At 44.4% G+C, this 20,228-nt stretch overlaps 2 protein-coding genes across 6 annotated transcripts in view; one reads left to right on the top strand and one right to left on the bottom strand.

Annotated features, from left to right (window-relative positions):
- The window catches only part of AIFM2 (apoptosis inducing factor, mitochondria associated 2), a 53,210-nt gene extending 42,402 nt beyond the window's left edge, over positions 1-10,808 (top strand). For 2 of the 3 annotated variants that reach the window (XM_019507830.1, XM_019507831.1), the window contains 3 exons: positions 2,855-3,007; positions 5,424-5,624; positions 10,163-10,808. In XM_019507830.1, coding sequence (XP_019363375.1) covers positions 2,855-3,007; positions 5,424-5,624; positions 10,163-10,317 — 509 coding nt within the window. In that variant the 3' untranslated portion in view covers positions 10,318-10,808. The remainder of the gene's footprint in view (positions 1-2,854; positions 3,008-5,423; positions 5,625-10,162) is intronic. The other variant, XM_019507832.1, reaches the window with a different exon arrangement.
- The window catches only part of LOC109290985 (core histone macro-H2A.2), a 40,441-nt gene continuing 30,816 nt past the window's right edge, over positions 10,604-20,228 (bottom strand). For 2 of the 3 annotated variants that reach the window (XM_019507836.1, XM_019507834.1), the window contains 3 exons: positions 18,442-18,531; positions 16,969-17,143; positions 10,604-11,531 (listed from right to left, as the gene is read on the bottom strand). In XM_019507836.1, coding sequence (XP_019363381.1) covers positions 11,366-11,531; positions 16,969-17,143; positions 18,442-18,531 — 431 coding nt within the window. In that variant the 3' untranslated portion in view covers positions 10,604-11,365. Of the gene's footprint in view, positions 11,532-15,064; positions 15,541-16,968; positions 17,144-18,441; positions 18,532-20,228 lie in introns of those variants that run through there. The other variant, XM_019507835.1, reaches the window with a different exon arrangement.

The following is a 20,228-nucleotide window of genomic DNA, read 5'->3' on the forward strand; positions in this document are numbered from 1 at the left end:
GTTCTTTACAAACTCTTGGATTCAGATTGTCTGGACTTGCTCATTTAAAAAAAGTTGGTGTTTGCAGCCGCTACTTTACATCCCCCTGAGTTGCTTTTGGTATAGAAAATATTTAATCGTCATCACATATTATATCCACATACTTGGCTTTATCCCTGAACTTAGAAGGGAAATAGTCAGTTTTGCCTTTATAGCTACGTTATTATTGACTCTGACCACTTCAACTTAGTAATGGGCTGATGCCATTATTAGGGTTTCCTTTGCTCATAATGCACTTAAAAGTCTCCTTCACATTGTCCTTTGATTTCTCCTTGGGTCCTTCTGCGTCTCTGATCAATTTTTCTAAAATTCCTAGCTTCTCATTTATACTCATAGCTGTCAGATTTCCCTTCTCCCCCCAGCCCCACATGGACTAATATTCCCCAGGCTCCAGACACCCCTAGGGACAGCTCTGGTGGGGAGGCTGCAAACCCCGCTTCCATGTGCTGTTGCACTTGCTCCACTAGTCTGAGTTCATCAGCTGCATGTGAACTCTACATTGACTGTTGGTAGGTGATCATCCCTACTGTGACTATTCTGTGTCATATTTGCATTTGGCAGGCTATTACTCAGACTGGTGGGATACAGATGCAAAGTACTCATTCAGGAATTCAGTTTTCTCCTTGGTGTTAGTGATCAGATGTCTAGATGCATTGGACAGTGGTCCCATGTTTCCACTAGTTTTCCTTCTGTTGCCTACATACCTATAGAAGGACTTCTTATTGTCCTTGATTTTTTTGTTTTGTTTGTTTTTTGTTTGCTAACATAAACTCAGTCACCACCTTTGCTTTTCTAATCTGCCCCCTACAGGTATGGGTCAATCTTATGTAGTTCTCTTTGGGGCCTATTCCTAACTTTCATCATTGGTAAGCCTCCCTCCATGTTCGAAAGCATGGAAATTACAGAGCCAGTCAGTAAAATTGGACAAATTTTATGGGCAAAACCATGTAATTATTTTATGCAATCTCATTCTCTGAAATAGCTGAATCATATTAGTGAAAATTGAAAATGCTGGCTTGAGACAAGCAGCTGGCATAAAAATTTCAATCCTAAATGGTTAAAATTTGGCAGTTTTATATTACTCTTTATTTTGAGTTGCTTCTAATGTAAGGTGTAGGGCAATATTAACTATAGGCAATACTGTCAGTTATACATATAACAACATTGCCCTTTTTTTTTTTTTTTAATGCAAGGGTCAAAATCCATATTTCAGCATCTAGCAATGTAAACTGCTTGGTGTACAACAGTGCTGACTTCAGGGGAAGAATGGCACCCAACACCACATACCAGCTGTTCAGACTAGGGGTGTACCAATAGAGATTTTTGGGGCCGATACTGATTTTTAAGAAAGCATATCGGCCAATACCAATTCAATTTCTGATACAGCTGAGTGCAGCTGGTAAGTCTGTTGTGGTGGGAAGGGATGTGGGGTGGCAGTTCCCTGTGGTGAGGGAGTGAGTAGGGCTGGGACAGGGGCTGGGGCAGGTGCTGCCCAGCTATGGCAAGATGGTGTGTGGGGCGGAGCCGCAGCTTGTCTGGGGAGGGGGTGTGTGGTTCCCACCACTCCGCACCCTGGGAGGGCACAGGGCGGGGATCCGGATCTGTGCAGGGCTGGCCAGGGTCGGGGCTTGGCTGGGCTGCTCTCAGGGTGGGCAGTGGCAGCGCTGGGAGGGGGCGGAGGGGCTGCAGCCATCCAAAAATTCACCATGACCCTGCCCCGTACAGATCCAGGGGCACGTGCCCTCCTGGATAAGTGGCAGGAGCAGGTGGACAAGCCACCAGACGAGTGGTGTGCAGCAGTGGGAGCCCCCTCCCCACTTCCCTGCACCCCCTGGACAAGCTACGGCTCTGTTCTGTGTGCCCCCCTCGCCCTCTGGCACTGATCTGTCCCTTCCCTCCGACCACACCAGACTTGCCAGCTGCTGGGCCATGCTCCTCACTGCCTATGTGCTGCGCTGTGGCTGTGTGCATGCACAGGCCATTTATCAGCAAAGTTATCAGTCACATCAGGCCGAGTTTTCGATATAGACAATTTTCTTTATATTGGTGCTGATCCAATATTGGACCAATGTATCGGTGTGCCTCTAGTTTAGACCATTATGGGAGCAAGCCTTTCTGATAATGGAAAGACTCGTGGCCTAGCTGCAGAGATGAAAGATGCCCCTTGGAAGTGAAGGTGCCTTACAGAATATAAAAATGAATAGTAGAAATTCAGAACAAAGATTATGATGTACTCCAGTTTTCTGGCAGAAACAGTATGTGGTTCTTTGTGTCTGAAACAAAGGTTAAGGGCAGTGATTCTCAGCCAGGGTGCAATGGCACCCTAGGGTGCCTTGAGATCCTTTCATAGGTGCCATACAATGTTAGCACTGTTAGGTTTGCAAATGTTTCACAAAATACACAGAGATTTCAAACAGAAATTCATAATTGTGGTCTTTCCAGGGTCTTTGCAACAGAAAAACTGCTCTATTATTTTTCAGTAGTCAGAGAGTAAAAACTAAGAGTTGGCATTTTCTGAGGAGTAACATAAGTGAATCCAGGAGTGCTTGAAGTCTATCCAGGGGTGACTCAAGTCTAAAGTGGCTGAGAATCACTGGTGTAGGGGATATATTAATATTCTGTGTGTGAAATAGATTTTCTGTCTTTATCAGTATTCCAAATGTTCCTTATAAAAGCATTTGATGCCATTTTAAAAAGAAATGGGAATGACATGCTAGGCTTTGGTACCTAAGGATGTGGCATATGCTGCCTAGAGGGTAGTGCTTTAATCTACTAATGATGATCACAAAGACCTCCGTTCTGCTTTTTACAACAGGTGAAAGTGTCAGCAACCTGCAGATGCTGACATTAAATCAGTTCCAGGAGGATATGGTAGTAAAGACAGATAAGGGCACAGAGATTGCTGCTGACCTGGTGATTCTCTGCACTGGGATAAAGATCAATTCATCAGCATATAACACTGCATTCAGTAAGTGAAAACTACTTTATAGGGTGTAACAGACCACTTTCTTCAATCCTTGTAAGAAAATGCTTCAAATTTGAGTTGGTAGTGGGTTGGCATGCAATGCTATGTTAAGGATATTTTGCAAACTGTTGACAATTAATTTGGTATTGTTAATGGTGTCTAATCTCTGGTCAAAGTTTACACTTGCTTTTTACATCTTGTTTGGGGGGAGTCTGTGGGAGAGGGCATATATTTATGCCCTCTCCCACTTGTTTAGATTTTTCTCTTTACCTTTTCCTGCTATTAGCTGAACTCCCAGCGCACTCTAACATTTGTAGTTCTGGGGTTAAATCTTAGCCCCACTGAAGACCATGACAAAATTTCCGTGGTAAAGCAATTTCCAGTAAAGCAATCTGGAGTACTCTGTCCAGTTTTGGGCCCCCCACTACAGAAAAGATGTAGACAAATTGGAAAGAGTCCAGAGGAGGGTAAAGAAAATGGGTAGAGGGCTCAGGAACATGACTTCTGAGGAGAGGCTGAGGGAACAGGGCTTATTTAGTATGGAGAAAAGAAGACTGAAAAAGGATTTAATAGCGGTCTTCAACTACCTGAAGGGGGGTGTTCCAAAGAGGATGGAACTGGACTGTTCTCAGTGGTGGCAGATGACGGAATGAGGAGCAATGGTCTCAAGTTACAGCAAAGGAAGTTTAGGTTAGATATTAGGAAAAACTTTCTCATGAGGAGGGTAGTAAAACACTGGAACAGGTTAGTCAGAGAAATTGTGGACTCTCCATCCTTGCAGGTTTTTAAGACCTGGCTAGACAAAGCCTAGGTTGGGGTGATCTAGCTGGTGCTGGTCCTGCTTTGAGCAGGAGGTTGGACTAGATGACCTCCTGAGGTCCCTTCCAACCCTCATTTTCTATGATTCTGTAAGTCCAGGATTCACTCCAGTTCTTACCATCCTGACCCACCACAGTTGCTGTTTCAATTCTGCAGTGGTTAACTATAGAGAATGTCAGATATGCTAAACCATGTAGTTGGCAGGCTGAGGACAAATATTCTCTAATGACTGCACTCATTCTATCAAATTAATTACACCTGCCATCCAAGGCAATCATTAGACATACGATTCTGTAGCAAATAAGTGCATAAAGCTCAATACCCTTCAAGAACTCTTTGGCATATAGACTTGTTTGTACTACACATGTATTAGTAATGGTGCTTTCGACCCAGGGTGGGCAAAATATGGCCTGCAGGCAGGATCCAGCCCACCAAGGGATTCTGTCCAGCCTGCAGTGGGTCCCTCAGCCCTGCCCAGCTCAAGCATGGGGGCAACCCTGGGTTGTGGCATGTGAGGCCAGCCCTGCTGCCCGAGGTGCACTGTGCGGTGGGGGCAACATGGCAGCCCCCCTCAGTGGCAGCTCACTCTGCCTGGCTGCTGTTGTCAGTCTGCCCCACACCCACTACCAGGGCTCCAGGCAGAGCCAACAGGAGGGCCACCGGTTTCTCCATGGAGTCTGGGCCAGGACTCCCACAGGGCAGGGTGCACTCAATCAAGCAGATGGGATGAAGCTGCAGGCAGACAGGAAGCACCGTCCAGGAGTGGAATAGGTATGCAGGAACCAGGGCCGGGATAGCAGGGTGGTGATAGCGTGGGTCCAGGGCCTGGGGCAGAGCTGTGATCCACCTCCTGCACTTCTCAGCAATAGCATTGGTTGTGCGGGCAGAGGGGAGCAGATCACAGCCCTGGCCCTGTGCAGTTGCCACCTTATGATCCTGGCTTGCCCACTACGTGTGTGTGAAGCAGGCCCTATTCGATTTGGATTCAGCCTGAACTGGGGACAGTGGTTTGATTCACTGATTCGGATCACTCACTCCCTGATTTGATTCGGCCAAATCTGAATCTGAAGATTGGATGCTGATTCAGAGAATCAGCGATTTGGACATAGACACAGCTTTAAATGTTTGTTCTATGTACCTCAAGGTACCAGCATGGCTTGTGAACGCTGCGATGCTGGGGCGCATGGAGCGTCCCACAGGAGTGCAGAGGGGTCCTCCATGTGCTTGGCAATGAACCCAGAAGTACTTCTGGTCCACTTCTGGGTCTGCTGGGGGCGTGCTACCCCCTCCCCGCCACCCAGGAGGCACCAGTCACTGAGCCGGTGGCTTGTGGGGTGGGGGGGGCCCAGTGCACTCCCTGGCAGACCCGGAAGTACTGCCTTTTGCCTGTCTTGCAGGAGTAAATCTGTTTAATCAAGCTTTGCTTTCCTCCTCTCTCCACACCTTTCCCTGGTGTGCACAATGTAATTTCTGTTAACTGATTTACCAGCATCTGGGGAATTTTCTGAGTGTCATTTGTCATTGTCATGTAGTATTCAGTTAATCGCTAATTCAACTAATGCAGTTTGTTGGCTTTCTGTTTTTGGATTGATTAAAACAGAGGACAAGATGGCAAGTAATGGTGCTTTAAAAGTTAACAAGCACCTTCAGGTGGAAGGCTATGATAACATCTATGCGATTGGTGACTGTGCTGATGTGAAGGAGCCAAAGATGGCATACCATGCAGGGCTCCATGCCAACATTGTGGTGGCCAACATCATCAACAGTCTGACGCAGAAACCTCTGAAAACCTACCAGCCAGGTAAAGCTAGACTCTCCTCCTAAATCTTAGCTGATGGAATCTTCCTTTATTTCTGAGGGAATTATTTTGAAGGAATATGCAGATCTAAAACTTATATGGGACTATTTAGAGATTGAAGGAAAGTACATAAAATTTGAATTTGGCAGAAACAAGAGAGTAAGCTAAACAAGGATAATATTGATTAACTGGTGCTTAGTTTTCTTTCTCACAATTGTTGATTGATTACCAGGAGACTGGTGAGTATATGTAGTGGTTTCTATTTGTAAAATAAATCATTGTCTTAGTGAGTTGCTAATAACGTTACGATATTACAGCCTAAGGTCAGGAGACTATCTAACTGAAAGCTTTTTTTTAGGACCTGAACCTGTAAAATCTTAATTGTACAACAGGCCTTTCGTCAGCCAATTAATCTGATTTAAATCAATGGCACTTCTTGTGTGAATATTTACTAGTATTACTACCCACATTCCTACTGATCATTTGCTGATTAAGCTGTGAGGTACTGCAAGAAGCAGAGCGCGCTGCCAGCTCACTTCTGATGCCAGTTCATGTGCAGGTATTCCAAGAACTCTGGGGTGGCTATGCTGATAATCTGCAATCACACTTCAGAGGCAAATCTAGTCTTACACTGGTATAACTTCATGAGTTCAGTGGTGTTACTCTTGAGTTTTTAGAGTAGTATGCAGCAGGGAAGGGGGAAGTAGGTTCATTGTATTTAAAAGTGTACATATGCCTTCTCTTGCCATTCTTGTTTTCAGCCTTGGCACTGGAGAAAATCAGTTTTCCATAAATGGAAACCTATCCGCCCCGCCCGCCCGCCCCACCCACCCCTTTCAGTTTATCAGAAAGTTAACTTTGGCCTAGGACCAGGGGAGAGGGAAGGGGATGCATCAAGGCAACCTTATTTACAGTTTGGTAAACTGTGAGAATTAAAGGGCATAGCTGTGCAAACTCCTTATGGGGGCCCAGTGTTTCTGTGATTCCATGCATTTGCAGTAGACTTTTCCTTGTTTCAAAATTATTTTCCAGAATTTCAGCTTTCAGTCTAACCCCCCCCCCCAAAAAAAAAACAAACCAAAAACCCAAACAAACAACCTTTTTCTAGGTTGTTTTTATAATCATATGGTGACCTGAGTACAACTGCTGTCCATCTGCAAGAAGCCTGAGCCAGTGGCAAAGGGACTGGAATGAATGAGACAGTTTGATTCTGTAATTGTTGAGTTTGCCATTTAGCCAAACCGTCTTTTTTTCCTGTACAAAATTCTCTTCAGAATTCAAATATTGTGTTTTCTTGTTTCCTTACTCTGTTAGAGCTGGCCTGAAGATGCTTCTTGCTCTCCACCTTCTTCCAGAAGGGAGAAGCAATTGGGTTACAGTGCATGCTTCCTTTGCTCTTCTGTAGAACCAGCCAGCGGAAGACCTTGAAGCCAGAAGTGCTGGTTGAGTGACTAAGACTTCCTGGAGCCTGGAACAGCAGCTTAGGCTAGGTTGATGAGAAGAGGAAATGCTGAAGCTGATGAGCTTCTTGCTTCCCTGGCTCATATAGGTGAAAAAATTTTGAGACAGGCTGTCCAGGCAGTATTGGCCATAGAACTGGACCATCTGAAGAACAGTGGTGGTGGGATATTTTAAGGATTTTTTCCCCATGGGATATGGTCTCATTGTCCTGTGAAATACATCAGGTACTAACATGGAGAGATCCAGATTTATTCAAGAGGGGGTACAATGCACCACCCTGAAGACCATAGGAGGATTGGGGCAAAGCGTGGTTGGAGGTTCCAGGCTTGTGGAGAACAACAGTAAACTAAGCAGGGAGCAGGTGCCCACCACTGCTGCTCCCACTGCCTGTGGTATGGGGAGAACCCCAGAGCTGTTCCTGCCCTGCTCTAACCAAGGTTTGTGGGAAGCAACCATGCAGCAAACCAGGCTCAGCCATAGACAGTGGCAGCAGCATACAAGTTCTTCCTTCCAGGACCTACTTCCTACCTGCCCCCCACCGCTTCTCACCACCCTACTAGCTGGGAGGAGGCACTGGAAGGAATAACCTGCATGCTGCTGCCACTCTTTCCTGCTGAGACTAGCACCCTGTTCTCTGCAGTCTTTTGCTGGAGCAGAGCAAGAGTTGGCACTCCCCCTGGGCCTACTTCAGCTGGGTACAATGGCAGCAGCAGTGGAGTAGGCTTCTCCTTTCAGTACCTCCTCACAGCCAGTTGGGCTATAACGGGTGGGCAAAATATGGCCTGTGGGCCGCATCGGCCCACCAGGCCATTCCATCCAGCCTGCAGGGCCCCTGAAAAATTTAGAAAATTAATATTTGCCCCAGGCTGACTGCCAAAGATGACAGGAGCCGGGGCAGTAGGACCTAGACAAAGCCATGGCAGGACCCTGAACAGCAAGGCCTTCCTGGCCCCACTCGCACAGCCAGAAGCCCCTGCTTAACAGTGGCTTCTGGCCTGGGACTGTGGGGCTGTTTGTGCCTTCCTGCGCTGAAGCGGGAAATTCAGATAAGTAGGGGTGGGGAGGCAGGGGAGGACCATAGGCAATTGCCCCAGTCCTTGGGGCTGGGCCGGCTCCTGCTGAGGCCTGTGGTCTGGCCATGCAGCTGGGAGCCATGTGTTGCAGAGCGGCTGGCGGGCAGGCAGGAAAGTGGTGGTGGGGGTAGCAGGGACTGGAAGTGAGCAGGTGTGTGGGAGCTGGTGTCCAGGCAGGAAAGTGGCGGTGGGGGTAGTGGGGAGTGGAAGTGAGCAGGCGCGTGGGAGCTGGTGTTCTGGGGCCAGTGCTGGTGGGGCCCAGAGCGGAGTGGCAGGAGCACAGGGCACAGACTGGCAGGGGTCTTTGGAGGCAGGCTGGGCTGTGCCAGCAGGGAGTGGGGGGAGCTAGCCTGGCTGCATAGAGCCTGTGCCAGCTGGGACCCTGTGCTCCTGCTACCCCACTTCAGGCCCCACCAGCCGTGGCCCTGGGACATCAGCGCAGGCTCCACGCTCCCACTGGCTGTCTCTGGTTCCCCCTGGCCCAGCTCCCCAGTACAGGTGGGGCAAGCACACAACGCCAACCCTACGCACCCTGCGCTTGCCCCTCCAGCCTGAGCAGCAGTGGTACGGGATAAACTGCTGCTCAGTGCGGGGGGAAGCAGCCCCTCTCCATAGCCGGCGCTTCCTGGTACAGCTGCCTGGACGCCATGTGGGGCTGTCCCGTGTCTCTGCCATATCACCACCGCACCTGGCCTCAGACCAGGCACAGGCAGGGAGCGCCGGCAGTGGGAAGGGAAGAGGGAGGGGTTGCTTTTCCCCCGCGCTGAGCAGCAGTTTGTCCCACGCTGCTGCTGCTGAACCTGAGCCCGAGCCCGGGCCCCACGCCAGTCTGGGCTCCTCCGCGTCCACCAGGCAGTTTTTGCTGTGGCCACTCATAGCCGGCACCACGCGAGGCTGCAGGGCGGCTGCTTCATGAACACAGTCACTGCTGCTGTGCTGGGCAGCAGAGATGCAGCGGTGAAGGAGCCGGCCGCAGGTAGCGCGGCACACGCTCTGGGAGGATGCTGCTAAGACTGCCTGGTGGCGGCGAGGGGAGGCAGGTACTTTCCTTCGCGCCGAGCAGTTTTTGCCCAGGAAAATGGGGTTCGGCCCAGCAGGGCCTATATGGAGCCGCGCTGTGCTGCTCAAGCAGGGAGAGGAGGAGCCAGCCCGGCTCTGTAGATCTCTGCTGGCCCAGACCCCGCGCTCCTGCTGCCCCGCTCTGGGCCCCACTGCTGGCGCGGGCCGCGTACTCCCACCCAGCTGTTGCTGCGCTCCGCGCTCCTGCTCGCTGCCCTTTCGTCCTCGCCGGCGGCTCTGGCACCACCCAGTTCCTGGCTGCATCACCGGGATTGCAGGAGCCGCTGGGAGGTGGTGCTGGAGCCATGAGCTGGAGGGGGGGAGCAGGAAGTGGCAAGAGAAAGACAGCAGCGGCAAATGGGGGTGGAAATGGCAGTGTGCGGGAGTACAGGGCCCATGCTGGTGCACCGGGGCCAGGCTTGCAGGAATTTGGTACTTTTCTGGTTCCAAGACGGCAAACCACCTTGCTGAAAGGAGTACTTCCAGGGGACAAGGGGAGGAACTTCTGGTGGCAAGAGTCAGGGGCTAGGGGTGGGACTTCTGGTCCCAAGATGGCAGCCATGGGGCGGCACATTTGTCAAGGGGTGGGGCTAGCCACGTGACCCTCGATGACTTGCCGAAACTCACTAAGTGGCCCTGCGCCCAACGTAATTGCCCACCTCTGGGCTGTAGGAAACGGCAGAGAGCAGGTATGGGAAGGAAACCTGCCAGCTGCCCTCTGCTAAACCTAAGATGCTGCTTATGACAAGTTTCCCCTGTGCCTGGGTCAGCCAGAGGCATCGGCAGAAGGGGAGAGTGCAACCACACTGCTGCGCCCCCCTGGATCTGCGCTGGATGCTTATCTTCAGACCTACAGAATGAGAATGGATTTGCTATAACCAGTTTCACTCTTGGTGAAATCACTGTTCTTCCTTTCAGTTAAATGGCTTTTTTTTGTCTCCTATCTAGGATCATTAAGCTTCCTGTTGTCAATGGGCAGGAATGATGGGGTAGGCCAGATTAATGGATGCTACGTGGGACGTCTTTTGGTGACTATTGCCAAGAGCCGGGATCTTTTCATCTCTAAGAGCTGGAAGACTATGGGGCAAACTATGCCCTATTAATCAAAAGGGACAGTCTTGAAGAGGCAAGGAAATGCAGCAACTGATTAATAGTTGGAAAGCGTTAAAATGTGCATCATTTAAAAAAAATACATGAACTGCACTGGCATTGGTGATGAATTGATACTGTACTAAAGGGCATCTATTAAGAATGTCATTTTTTTTAAAGGCGTTTAGTGTTCAGATAATCTGCACAGACAGTAACTTTTCATGAAACTTTTTTCTATTTAATTCACATGCTAAAATAGATAAAGGAATTAAGTTGATACTGATTTTTTTTTTTTTTTTAAATTTGAACAGTGGAAAAATGGCTCCAAAAGCCATCCATTTTTGCCCAATACCACCCACACTATTTGTGCCTGATACACATGCGTCAGAAACTCTTACCCCCTGGAGATACTATTGAGTGTGTGCGTGTGTGTGTGTATGTAGGAAGAGGATGAAATGTGTCTTAACTTCATAGAAAGTTTATAATAAATACACTTGGCACTTTTTCTTTTTTGTTTTTTCTTATAAAACAAACAAAAAATCCAAGATGAAATATCCTCAGTAATTACAGAGATTATGAACTAAAACAAAATAGAAGCTCATCATGCGTTGTCTTTGAAATTCTCTCTCCACCATGGAATGTAGACAAAAAATGAACATTTTTGCCATCCACCCTCAAGAACAGAAAAGGGAATACAAAATTAAGAGCTTTCTTTAAACAAGGTATGTGTGTGTAAAATTCATTGCTACAAATCTAAAATGAGGTTACTTTTAGAAGTCCTAAGCTAAAAGAACAAGGAGACACGTTAAACAAATTCCTGAAGACAGCTGGTAAAATAATTAAGATTTCTTCTAGGTGATATGAAATGGTAGAGGGTGCCAACAGCATGAAGTAATCATGGACTAAACCCTCTCATCCATAGCAAAAGCTCTCCATCAAGTCACAAAACATCACACTACTATCATTTCCCCCTCCTCAGCACATTTTAAAAATAAAACCTCTAATGCTTTTAATGCTACTCAAATTTATGTTGAAAAATAAAGTTTAATTTGGCTGCCATTGCTACTTGGTGTCTAGCTTGGCCATTTCTTGCACATAGATGCCGATGCTCTCACTGTCAAAGAGCAGAAAGTAAATGTTCTTCAAGGAGGAAGAGCTGGTGTCATCAAAATGGGCGGAAATGGCTTTGAGAGTCACCTGGGCTGCAGTCTGTTTTGGGAAGCAATTTCTATGCAGCAGGGGAAAAAAAAGAAAATTGAAGTTAGTCTCTGCCATGGATGCATGGGAAGCCTTAAATACACAACACTAAAAACAATAAAATGTAGGTCTACTTTTACACGTCTATTAGATGAACGATTGGTTGCAAATTTAAAATATGCAAGTCAAGAAGTAAAACTCTGACATCATAGTGTCAGTGAATTAACATTGCTATTTTAGGCTGGTTGCTAACAGCCATTTCTATAACAAGGCTGAAAAACATTTACATTTCTTTTTAATTTCTATTAGAACCATACAACTTTTAAGTGCTCATCTTCAGCACTGAATCCTTCTATCAGTGGCCCATGTTTTGAAGTGTGTGTAGCAGTGTTCTAAAATTCAAGTAACAGCGGCATGTTCCCAGTCCCTCCCCTTCATCCCCAAATGCCCTGATCCAGAGGGAGTGGAAACACATTTTCTAGCTGTAAAACCATTTTCCTTTAAAAATAAAAAGCCCAAAATGAAACGAATTATCTTTTGAACATAAAAGGAATAGATTCTGAAACTTGAGGAATGTAATCCAAAGTTGGTTGCTTTTGCTGGTTTCAAAGGCTACATGTTTTTTTAAATTTAAAAAGCAAAATGTACTTATCTCTATACTACCTGGAGTTCTTCACAAAGTTCTGTCTACTCTTGGTGTGCATATGCCCCATGCACCTAAGCACCTTCTTGGTGAGCAGCGTTCAGCAGGACAGCAAATGCATTTTGAATGTCCTCAGGCCCCTATACTGAGGTCGTAAATGGAAGCGTGGGTCTAATTTCTGCTTGCATCTTTCTGCAGAATCCCACTATCATAAGACTCTTGCTGGACAACACATCATGAACTTGTTACTGTGAAGGTAAGTAGCTTTTTACTTGCATTTGATAGTACCTCGTGTTTTTTATATAAAATATGATTCTTGTTGATCATAATTTTGAATAGTCAATCCCTGAATCAGCGATACAAACCTCATCCAAGCCTTGCAAACTTTGTGTGCCTTATGGGTTGATAGCGGTCCACATAGCTGTCTCTTCCCAGAATGGATATACATGTCAGTAAAGTTTTTGTTGGGAGGGACATTCTGCTGCATATCTTGTTAGGGTCTTTAGCAAAAGAAACCAGAGGCATGCTGCTTTCTTATTACTACACACACAGATTTTGGCCAACCCAGTACTTGGTATAGGTGTAATGTGACATACTACAGGCCATATATCTGAGAACATTTTGACAAGTTCTTGCCTATAGTATTGTTTGAAGTTGAGTTATATGGCTGGAAAAGTTTTCAAATGTGTATTGGGACAGCGAGGCTTGGGCTTTTGTGTCAAATCATTTGTATTCTATTTACTGTGTCAGTGTTCACAAGAACTTTTTATTGTTTGTTGTTAGAAAAAAGGCAACAAATAGCTGAATAATCTGATGGATATAATTTTCTTCCTGTTGTAGTGAATTTTCCTGGGTGAGCTGGTTGTCTGGACATGGATAGATTATGCCCTTGTCTCCTCTTCAGGTTAGCAATCACAATTGCTAGGATTCTGCTGAATATCCCTGCTGGTCTGGACAGATCAAAGTGTAAAACCTTGTTTTGAAGGTGGGTCTGTCCCATTTGGAATCTTAAGTACTTCCTGCACACCGGATATATAGAAGCAGATATTCTATAGGTTATGAGCTGCAAATCAATCCTTGCAGATCTAGATATGGAATTATATCTGCTATAGAGGCTAAGGACACCAATCTGAATATGAAGCACCAGATGAAGGTAGTGAATCCCCTGAAATCTAGAATTGCATGTCATTTCCCTTTCTCCCTGCTGCCACCTTGTCCTTCAGTAGAAGGAAGTAAAGGAAAAGTTTCTATTCCATTTGTACTGGACTAGATCCTTTTTCTTTTGAAGGCTACCTACTGTTGTAATATTGTGTCCTGAGAAGGATCCCTAAAAAGGGCTGGGGTAGATGGTGAGGGCTCATTTTACAAAAGAACTGTATGAAATAAGCTACTGAAACCATCTCTAGGGACCAGCAATCTACTGTTACCAGGTTCAGTGACTGGGGAGAAATCACAGAAATGTAGAACTGTTAGCCACTTTAAAATGTCATTCTGTCCATTCCCCTGGTCTGAGGCATGATATGTAGGCCATCCTTGTCAGATTTGTCTAACTTGTTCTTAAACACCTTTGGTTTTCCACAATGTGCTTAGTTAACCTGTTCATTTTTAACTCTGCTTATAGTTAATGTGGTTAATAGTTAAGGTTATAATAATGCTTATAGTGCTATAATGCTTATATTTAAGGTTAATGTGAGGCCCCCAAAATATTATTCCACATAAGAACACCTCCAGTGAGGAAAAGTAGTTTGTGTTTCCCGTAAAATACCTAACTTTAGAGCCACGTATACCTCTGCCTCATGGCCCTGGCTTATGAAGCAGTGTCTACAGCTGCCTGTATGGACATTTTAGATAACATCCTGTTGTTATTAAAGATTTAAACTCATCCCTGCTTATTTGAGGTATTTACTAATAAATCTATAAAGCTTTCAAACATTCTAAGGGGCCAACAATGCTTGACAGTTAGGAATTCTGAACTGTAGGAGGAGAAGTAATATTTCTAATCTAATAAATGAATACATTTGGGCTCTGTTTCACTTAATGCCCCAGGTTTTTGTTCATCAGTTGCTGCAGCCACCAATAAGCCAGATACTGGATTCATGTAAAGCTTTTTTTTTTACCCCTAGCAGATGGCATTCAATACCCTGTCTCCAGATGATTATCAAAGAAGTCTGTCAGGACCCAGTAGTCTTATTGATGAGGATTTCCACAGGTTCAGCATCAAGGCATAGGAAAAAATATCTAGCAGTCTACATGGAGTTTCCTGCAGCCTTTTTCTGGTGGAATGTGGGAGAGACTTGGCTATGTGCCTGAGCAGTTCTTTAGAAGTTCTCATAATATTAGGGGAGATGGAATAAAGACAGTACTGCTGCTGATAATTTTTCAGTTCTCAGTCTTCGATGTTTTTCCTTTGCAAAAAGGAAATTTCCTACTTTGGCTCTCAATTGTATTTTCTTGTCTGACACCATAGATTTTTGCCTTGGAATAGGGGTTGTGCAGATGATTAACGCATGCACAGTAAAGAATTCTAATATAGTAATGATGGAATATTGTAAAGATAAGAATGAGGCGGCTATGCAGAAGGGTTTTGGATCATTTGCTTACCCTTATAATCTGAGAATTTTGTGGAAAAAGAATTCTCTCTTTCTGACTCTCAGAACACATAAGAAGGAACCTTTGGGAAATAAGTACAGGATTTCTCTACTGCATTTCATAGAATCACTGAATCATATAAAATTAGGGTTGGAAGGGACCTCAGGAGGTCATCTAGTCCAATCCCTTGGCCAAAGTAGGACCATCCCTAACTAGATCATCCCAGAAAAGGCTTTGTCTAGCTGGGTCTTAAAAACCTCCAAGGATCAAGAATCCACCACCTCTCTGGGCAACTTGTTCCAGTGTTTTACTACCCTCCTAGTGAAAGAGTTTTTTTTAATGTCTAACTTAAACTTCCCCTGCTGCAACTTTAGACCACTGTACTCCAGGAGATGAGTATGAGAGCTCCATAGTTAAGGAATGGGCTGTCAAGATGGAATATTAAATTTCAAAGCAGGTAGCAAGGTAATCAATCCTGGGAGTAGGATGTTTTTAATGCCAATGGAAGTGTGAGCTCCTTTATTACGGAGTAGGTGTTCACCCCAATGGAAAGCTATGAAGATATCAGTTCCTCTAACAGCAGGTGGTCCTCCCATGTTGTATGTTTTCCTGATACTGAGGGAGTGGTATGAATTTCGGTCCAGAAATAAAATCTATCAAGGCTGATGGCACTGATGCCCAATATGGATACTGGTGCTGCGAAAAGTAGCATAGAAGAAATTAGTGCTGAGAAGCTTGCTGCATAATCCAGCACTGAAGTCCTTGGTGTCATAATGCCTCTCAATAGTCCAGCTCCAACTTCAGGGTGCTGAAATCTCAGTAAGCATCAAGCAAGCAAAGACAATTGGGATATGTGAGCAACAACAGTGAAATGTATATAACAACATTCTAGGAAGGAACTAGGGGTTATAGGGGAAACTTTCCTATTCTGAAAGCTATAATTCAAATCTATTTTTAAAAATCAAAATTTAATAGTTGATCTATCAGACTTGACTATGACTAAAATGCTCTTAAAGTAGGGAACTATACACTGATGAAACAACACACACACACATTACAATTATATTGTATTTCTATTCCTTGCACACAACCAGCAACATTGTTTATAACATTCCACTATTTTAAAGCTGTATAAAACTCAAAAGATAAAAGGTTGTGCAGATACAACAGAAGGCATAATTTGCAGCCAACAAAGCTGTGTAAGTGTAGGCTTAATTTAGCTTGCATTACCTTATTAACAATGGATTGGCAGCCAAAAAAAAAAAAATAACCAAAACCTCTGACCCCAAAAAATGTCTTCTTTCACTGTAAACCCAAGAACATTTGATCTACAAGTTCTTGAAAAACAAACCTGTTATGAAAACAAACAGTTGTGGGACATTTGCTTTTCAGAGCAGAATCATGGTCTTTAAAAAGTTGCTTTGTTCTTAAAGAAAACATTTTAAGCAATGTGATATAATGTAGCTTCTTGGTATTACCTATGCCAGTGGGGGCCAACCTTTTTGACAAGTGTATCACAAATCAGCTCTGCGCTCTTCTCACTTTGCCACTTCAATCCCATTCCTCTGCTGTTCTGCTTCCTTCCTTGTGTTCCCTCTCCCTGACCCATCTGCTGTTCTGCTCTTTGCTTTTTCCCTGTCTGCTGCTGTGCTGCCCTCTTTGATCTGCCATGTGCCACACAGAGGTTGTCAGTGGCACATGCACCACAGGTTGGCCACCCCTGACTTTTTTGCAAACAAACCCAGATTTCCCTGGCTCTCTCAAATTGCTGAGGTGACAGAATTCTCAAACCACTTGGCTACTTGGTTCATTATTGCTTATCTTGAACTCTACTGGTACAACTTCACTGGAACTAATAGAGTTTTATAGTGAGGGACACCACTGACACTAGGTGGTTGTGTGAGCTAATGCAGTGAGAATTAAGTAACTGGAAATTACTCACCACCAATACAAAATGTAGTTGGTAGACTTGATGTATGGTGTACCAAACAGGAGTATCTTTTAAATTAGATTACTTTCTACATAATCGATTATAGTCTTTCATGCAGAAATTATACTTAACACTTTTAATAAGAAAAAGCACAATGCACTGAAATCTACACTATTGAAACCAACTGGAGTTTTGCCACTTATACTAATGGGAGCAGGATCTTGCCTCTGATAATCCCCTTTCCTGTCAGATGTCTTTTAAAATAGTCCTTCTGTAATAACATGAGCCTCTTTTTGGTGTTCATACCTGCCACTGGGAAATGGGGGGAAAGCCACTGACTTCAACTTCTTGTCTTCAGCAGCTGTTAAGCAGTTCTTTACTGTCTCCTCCAACTGTTCTTCACACTTGTCTGAACCCCACTGGGGGATGTGACAATGGATGACAAACTTTGCTGCAAGCCCACTGGACTGGGTGAGAGCAGCTAATGCATAAAGAAGAAAAGACAATGCCTGATTTGTCATAAGCTCATTTTACATTTACATAGGATGTTCCATCCCAGAGTTACCCCACTCACTGCACTAATTACATTAAACCTGCCAGAATTAAGCATTGCTTTGCAACCTGAACTTGGCTCTTTTGTGATGCACTCATTAATTACATGATCACACAGAATTTTTTTCCCCAGGACACCTCCCTCATCTGATGAATAGGCAGTTATTCAATATTTCTTTTCATCTTCTTCAATGTGTGGTCCCATGTCAGCCCTGTACTGAATACAAACTTATTAATTTCTTGATGGCATTTCTACTTGATCTTGCTATTGTATCTGGGTGTTTTAAAAATGTTAATTAATTTATCTTCACTGCACCCATGGGGGATTAGGTAGAAGTGGTATCTTCATTGTACAGCTGGGTAATTCAGGCACAAAGATCATAAGAGTCACAAATAAAGGAATGGGAATGTTGAGGCCAATAGTTCTCAACTTGGGTGCTATGAGACCTGCCTCCGGAGTGTTGTGATGCAAGTGCCACTGCTGCAATAGCAGCCAAGTAGAACTGCCCCATGTGCAGGGCTGTAGCACATGGGCTCCTCCTGTATTGGAATTCTCCAATCAGCCTGAAGCAGGCAGGACAGCTCACTTGGGCTGCAGCTCTTCCTGGTCTACCGACACCCCACAATGCTCTTTCTGGAAACAGGCACCCAGAACAGTTCTACCTTCTCCTGATCTGTTTCTGGGAAATGCTGTGCAGGGTCAAACCAGGGAGAGTTGAAGCATGATCCACCTTTAGGCTGATCAGTGAACTCTAATGCAGGAAGAGAGAGTGTGTGTATGTGCTATAGCCTTCCCCCATGTGCTGAGCAGCAGGTGCACAGGGCACTTTTACTGCAGCAGCACATGGTTGAGGAGCACAGGTAACTGAATGCAACCATGCAGTTGGTCCTATAAAAGCTGTCGCCCACAGAAAACATTTCCAATCCTTTTAGTGTGGAGTTAGGCAAAAGGCAGGGCAGGGTGGCACATTTCTACACTAACCTGTTTGTTTTCTATTGATATTTTCGGTGATGTTTAATGGGGGGGAAAGCAGCATGTATTTACAACTGAATGTGAGAGTCAGATGACAAAATTGTCTAAAAACCTAATGATACTAGTGGATGCCCCATCACATGGGACTTAAAACTAGGCTACTTATTCTGGGGATTTTTGAAACTAGACTAAGCATCAACCAGAAGAAAAACATATTTCCTTGTGCAAACATTTTTAAATGCAACTCTATATACCTTCAGCAACTTCCAAAGGTCCCTGTGATTTGCGGAGCTCTTTTACTGTTTCTAAGAACTCTTTTCCTCCAGCCTTTTCCAAGGCCTTACCTGCAATGAAAGCAAAGGACCTTGACTTCAAACAAAATATCAGAATAAGGAATCTTATTTCTTTAAACTAAACTAAACTCCATAATTTTTTTTTTAATGATACATGTATTATCTTGGTTCACACTAACAGCTAGTGTTTATTTATCAATCCTAAACTGCCTGTTTTCACTTATGCTAATTTAAATATACAGAGAGAGTGCATACATGTGAAGGGTAATGTAAAAGGTTTACATTTTGCTAATGTTTTTAAATGCCAGTTACCCATGAAGAGGTGAACTTAAATTTGATCCTGCTGTTAAGAGATACCAGTGGAATGAACTTATTATTAAATCTTACATTTAAAATAAACTGTTGTGGGACTATTCAAGATAGATGCTTGCTAGCTGAGTTCTTGAATGTTATGTGGCATGTGAGTTTTTTGTTGTTGCTGACTTTGATCCACTTTTCACTTGTGGACTGGAGAGTCTGCCTCTCATAGTCCTAAGAAGGATGAAAACATGAGAACCTAGTATCTAAGATGTGTGCAGCCTATGGATAAATTCTAATCAAAATGCAAGATGAGTCTTGCAAGAGACTTCAGGGAGAATTTCCCCAGTAGTACCAAAAACCTGCTAATTTAAGTCAGGGCCAGCAATTTGCAGGATGATGCAGTGTTTATTGCTAGTGATATCCCCCTTTCCTCTCCCCCTCCACCCAACTTCACTTCAGTTCCTTGGTGCAGAAATAATTAAAAAATTGCAGGAAGAGAAAAAATTTGCATCTTAAGGGACTTATAAAATTAGTGGAGGGAATAATCCAATTGCTTTCTGGCCATCATTTATACAAAGGAACCAAAACAGTTGGGATGCTAGTGGGAATCAAATTCCTGCTGAGGATTGTATAAAGCACTGATCCAACCCCAGCTTCTACCCATGACAATGCAACTAACTCATTATGTAGCCTAGACAAGTAGCTTCACCATCCTGTGTTTCAGTTTCTCCATATGTACAATAGAAATAATGTTACTTAGGTTATAGAACTGATCTCAGGCTTTATATCTCATAACTTTATATAGTAAGTGAGATCTTACAATAAAAAGCATGATTAGAAATACTACAATACGTTTAAATTTCTTCCAGGATTTTTCAAACCAATTACAGTTCAGAAATAGATATAAGAAGTGGTCATTTCAGAGAATTAGTTTCCATGTGCTTTACAAAGCTGAAGACTTAAAAAGTGAAAATAAATGAAAAAGCTGCAGCTATTAATTAGGTCTACAATTAATATTTATTACAGGTTACAGAGAATTTAGTCAGTCCTAACATGAAAGGGTAAATGACTGATATCAACCTTTATGCCATTTTAGTCATGATCATATGGCATTTGTCATCTCATCTGCATTTTGACTATTGTTAGCAATTCACTGATTAGTAGCAAATATTTGGAGGCTATTATGGCTGTGCGAAGCTTTGGGTGCTGATTTGATTCGGAGGAGATTCAGCCCGATTCTGTGGCTGAATCTCCAAATCTGAATGAATCAGGGGACCAATTAAAAGGTACAAATTGATTTCAAGCTCTCTGAATTGACTTGGAAAAGATTTGGAGAGCTTCGGCAATTTGGGTAGTCCCCGCCTACTGCAGCAGGGAGCTGGACCTGGACTCTGTGCTGGTAAGTATGAGGTGGGGGAGGGGCAGCCGGAGGAGGGGGGAGGGTGGAC

The sequence above is a fragment of the Gavialis gangeticus genome, unplaced genomic scaffold (assembly GCF_001723915.1).
Source record: "Gavialis gangeticus isolate Ggan-Ray unplaced genomic scaffold, GavGan_comp1, whole genome shotgun sequence".
Classification (NCBI taxonomy): Eukaryota; Metazoa; Chordata; order Crocodylia; family Gavialidae; genus Gavialis; species Gavialis gangeticus.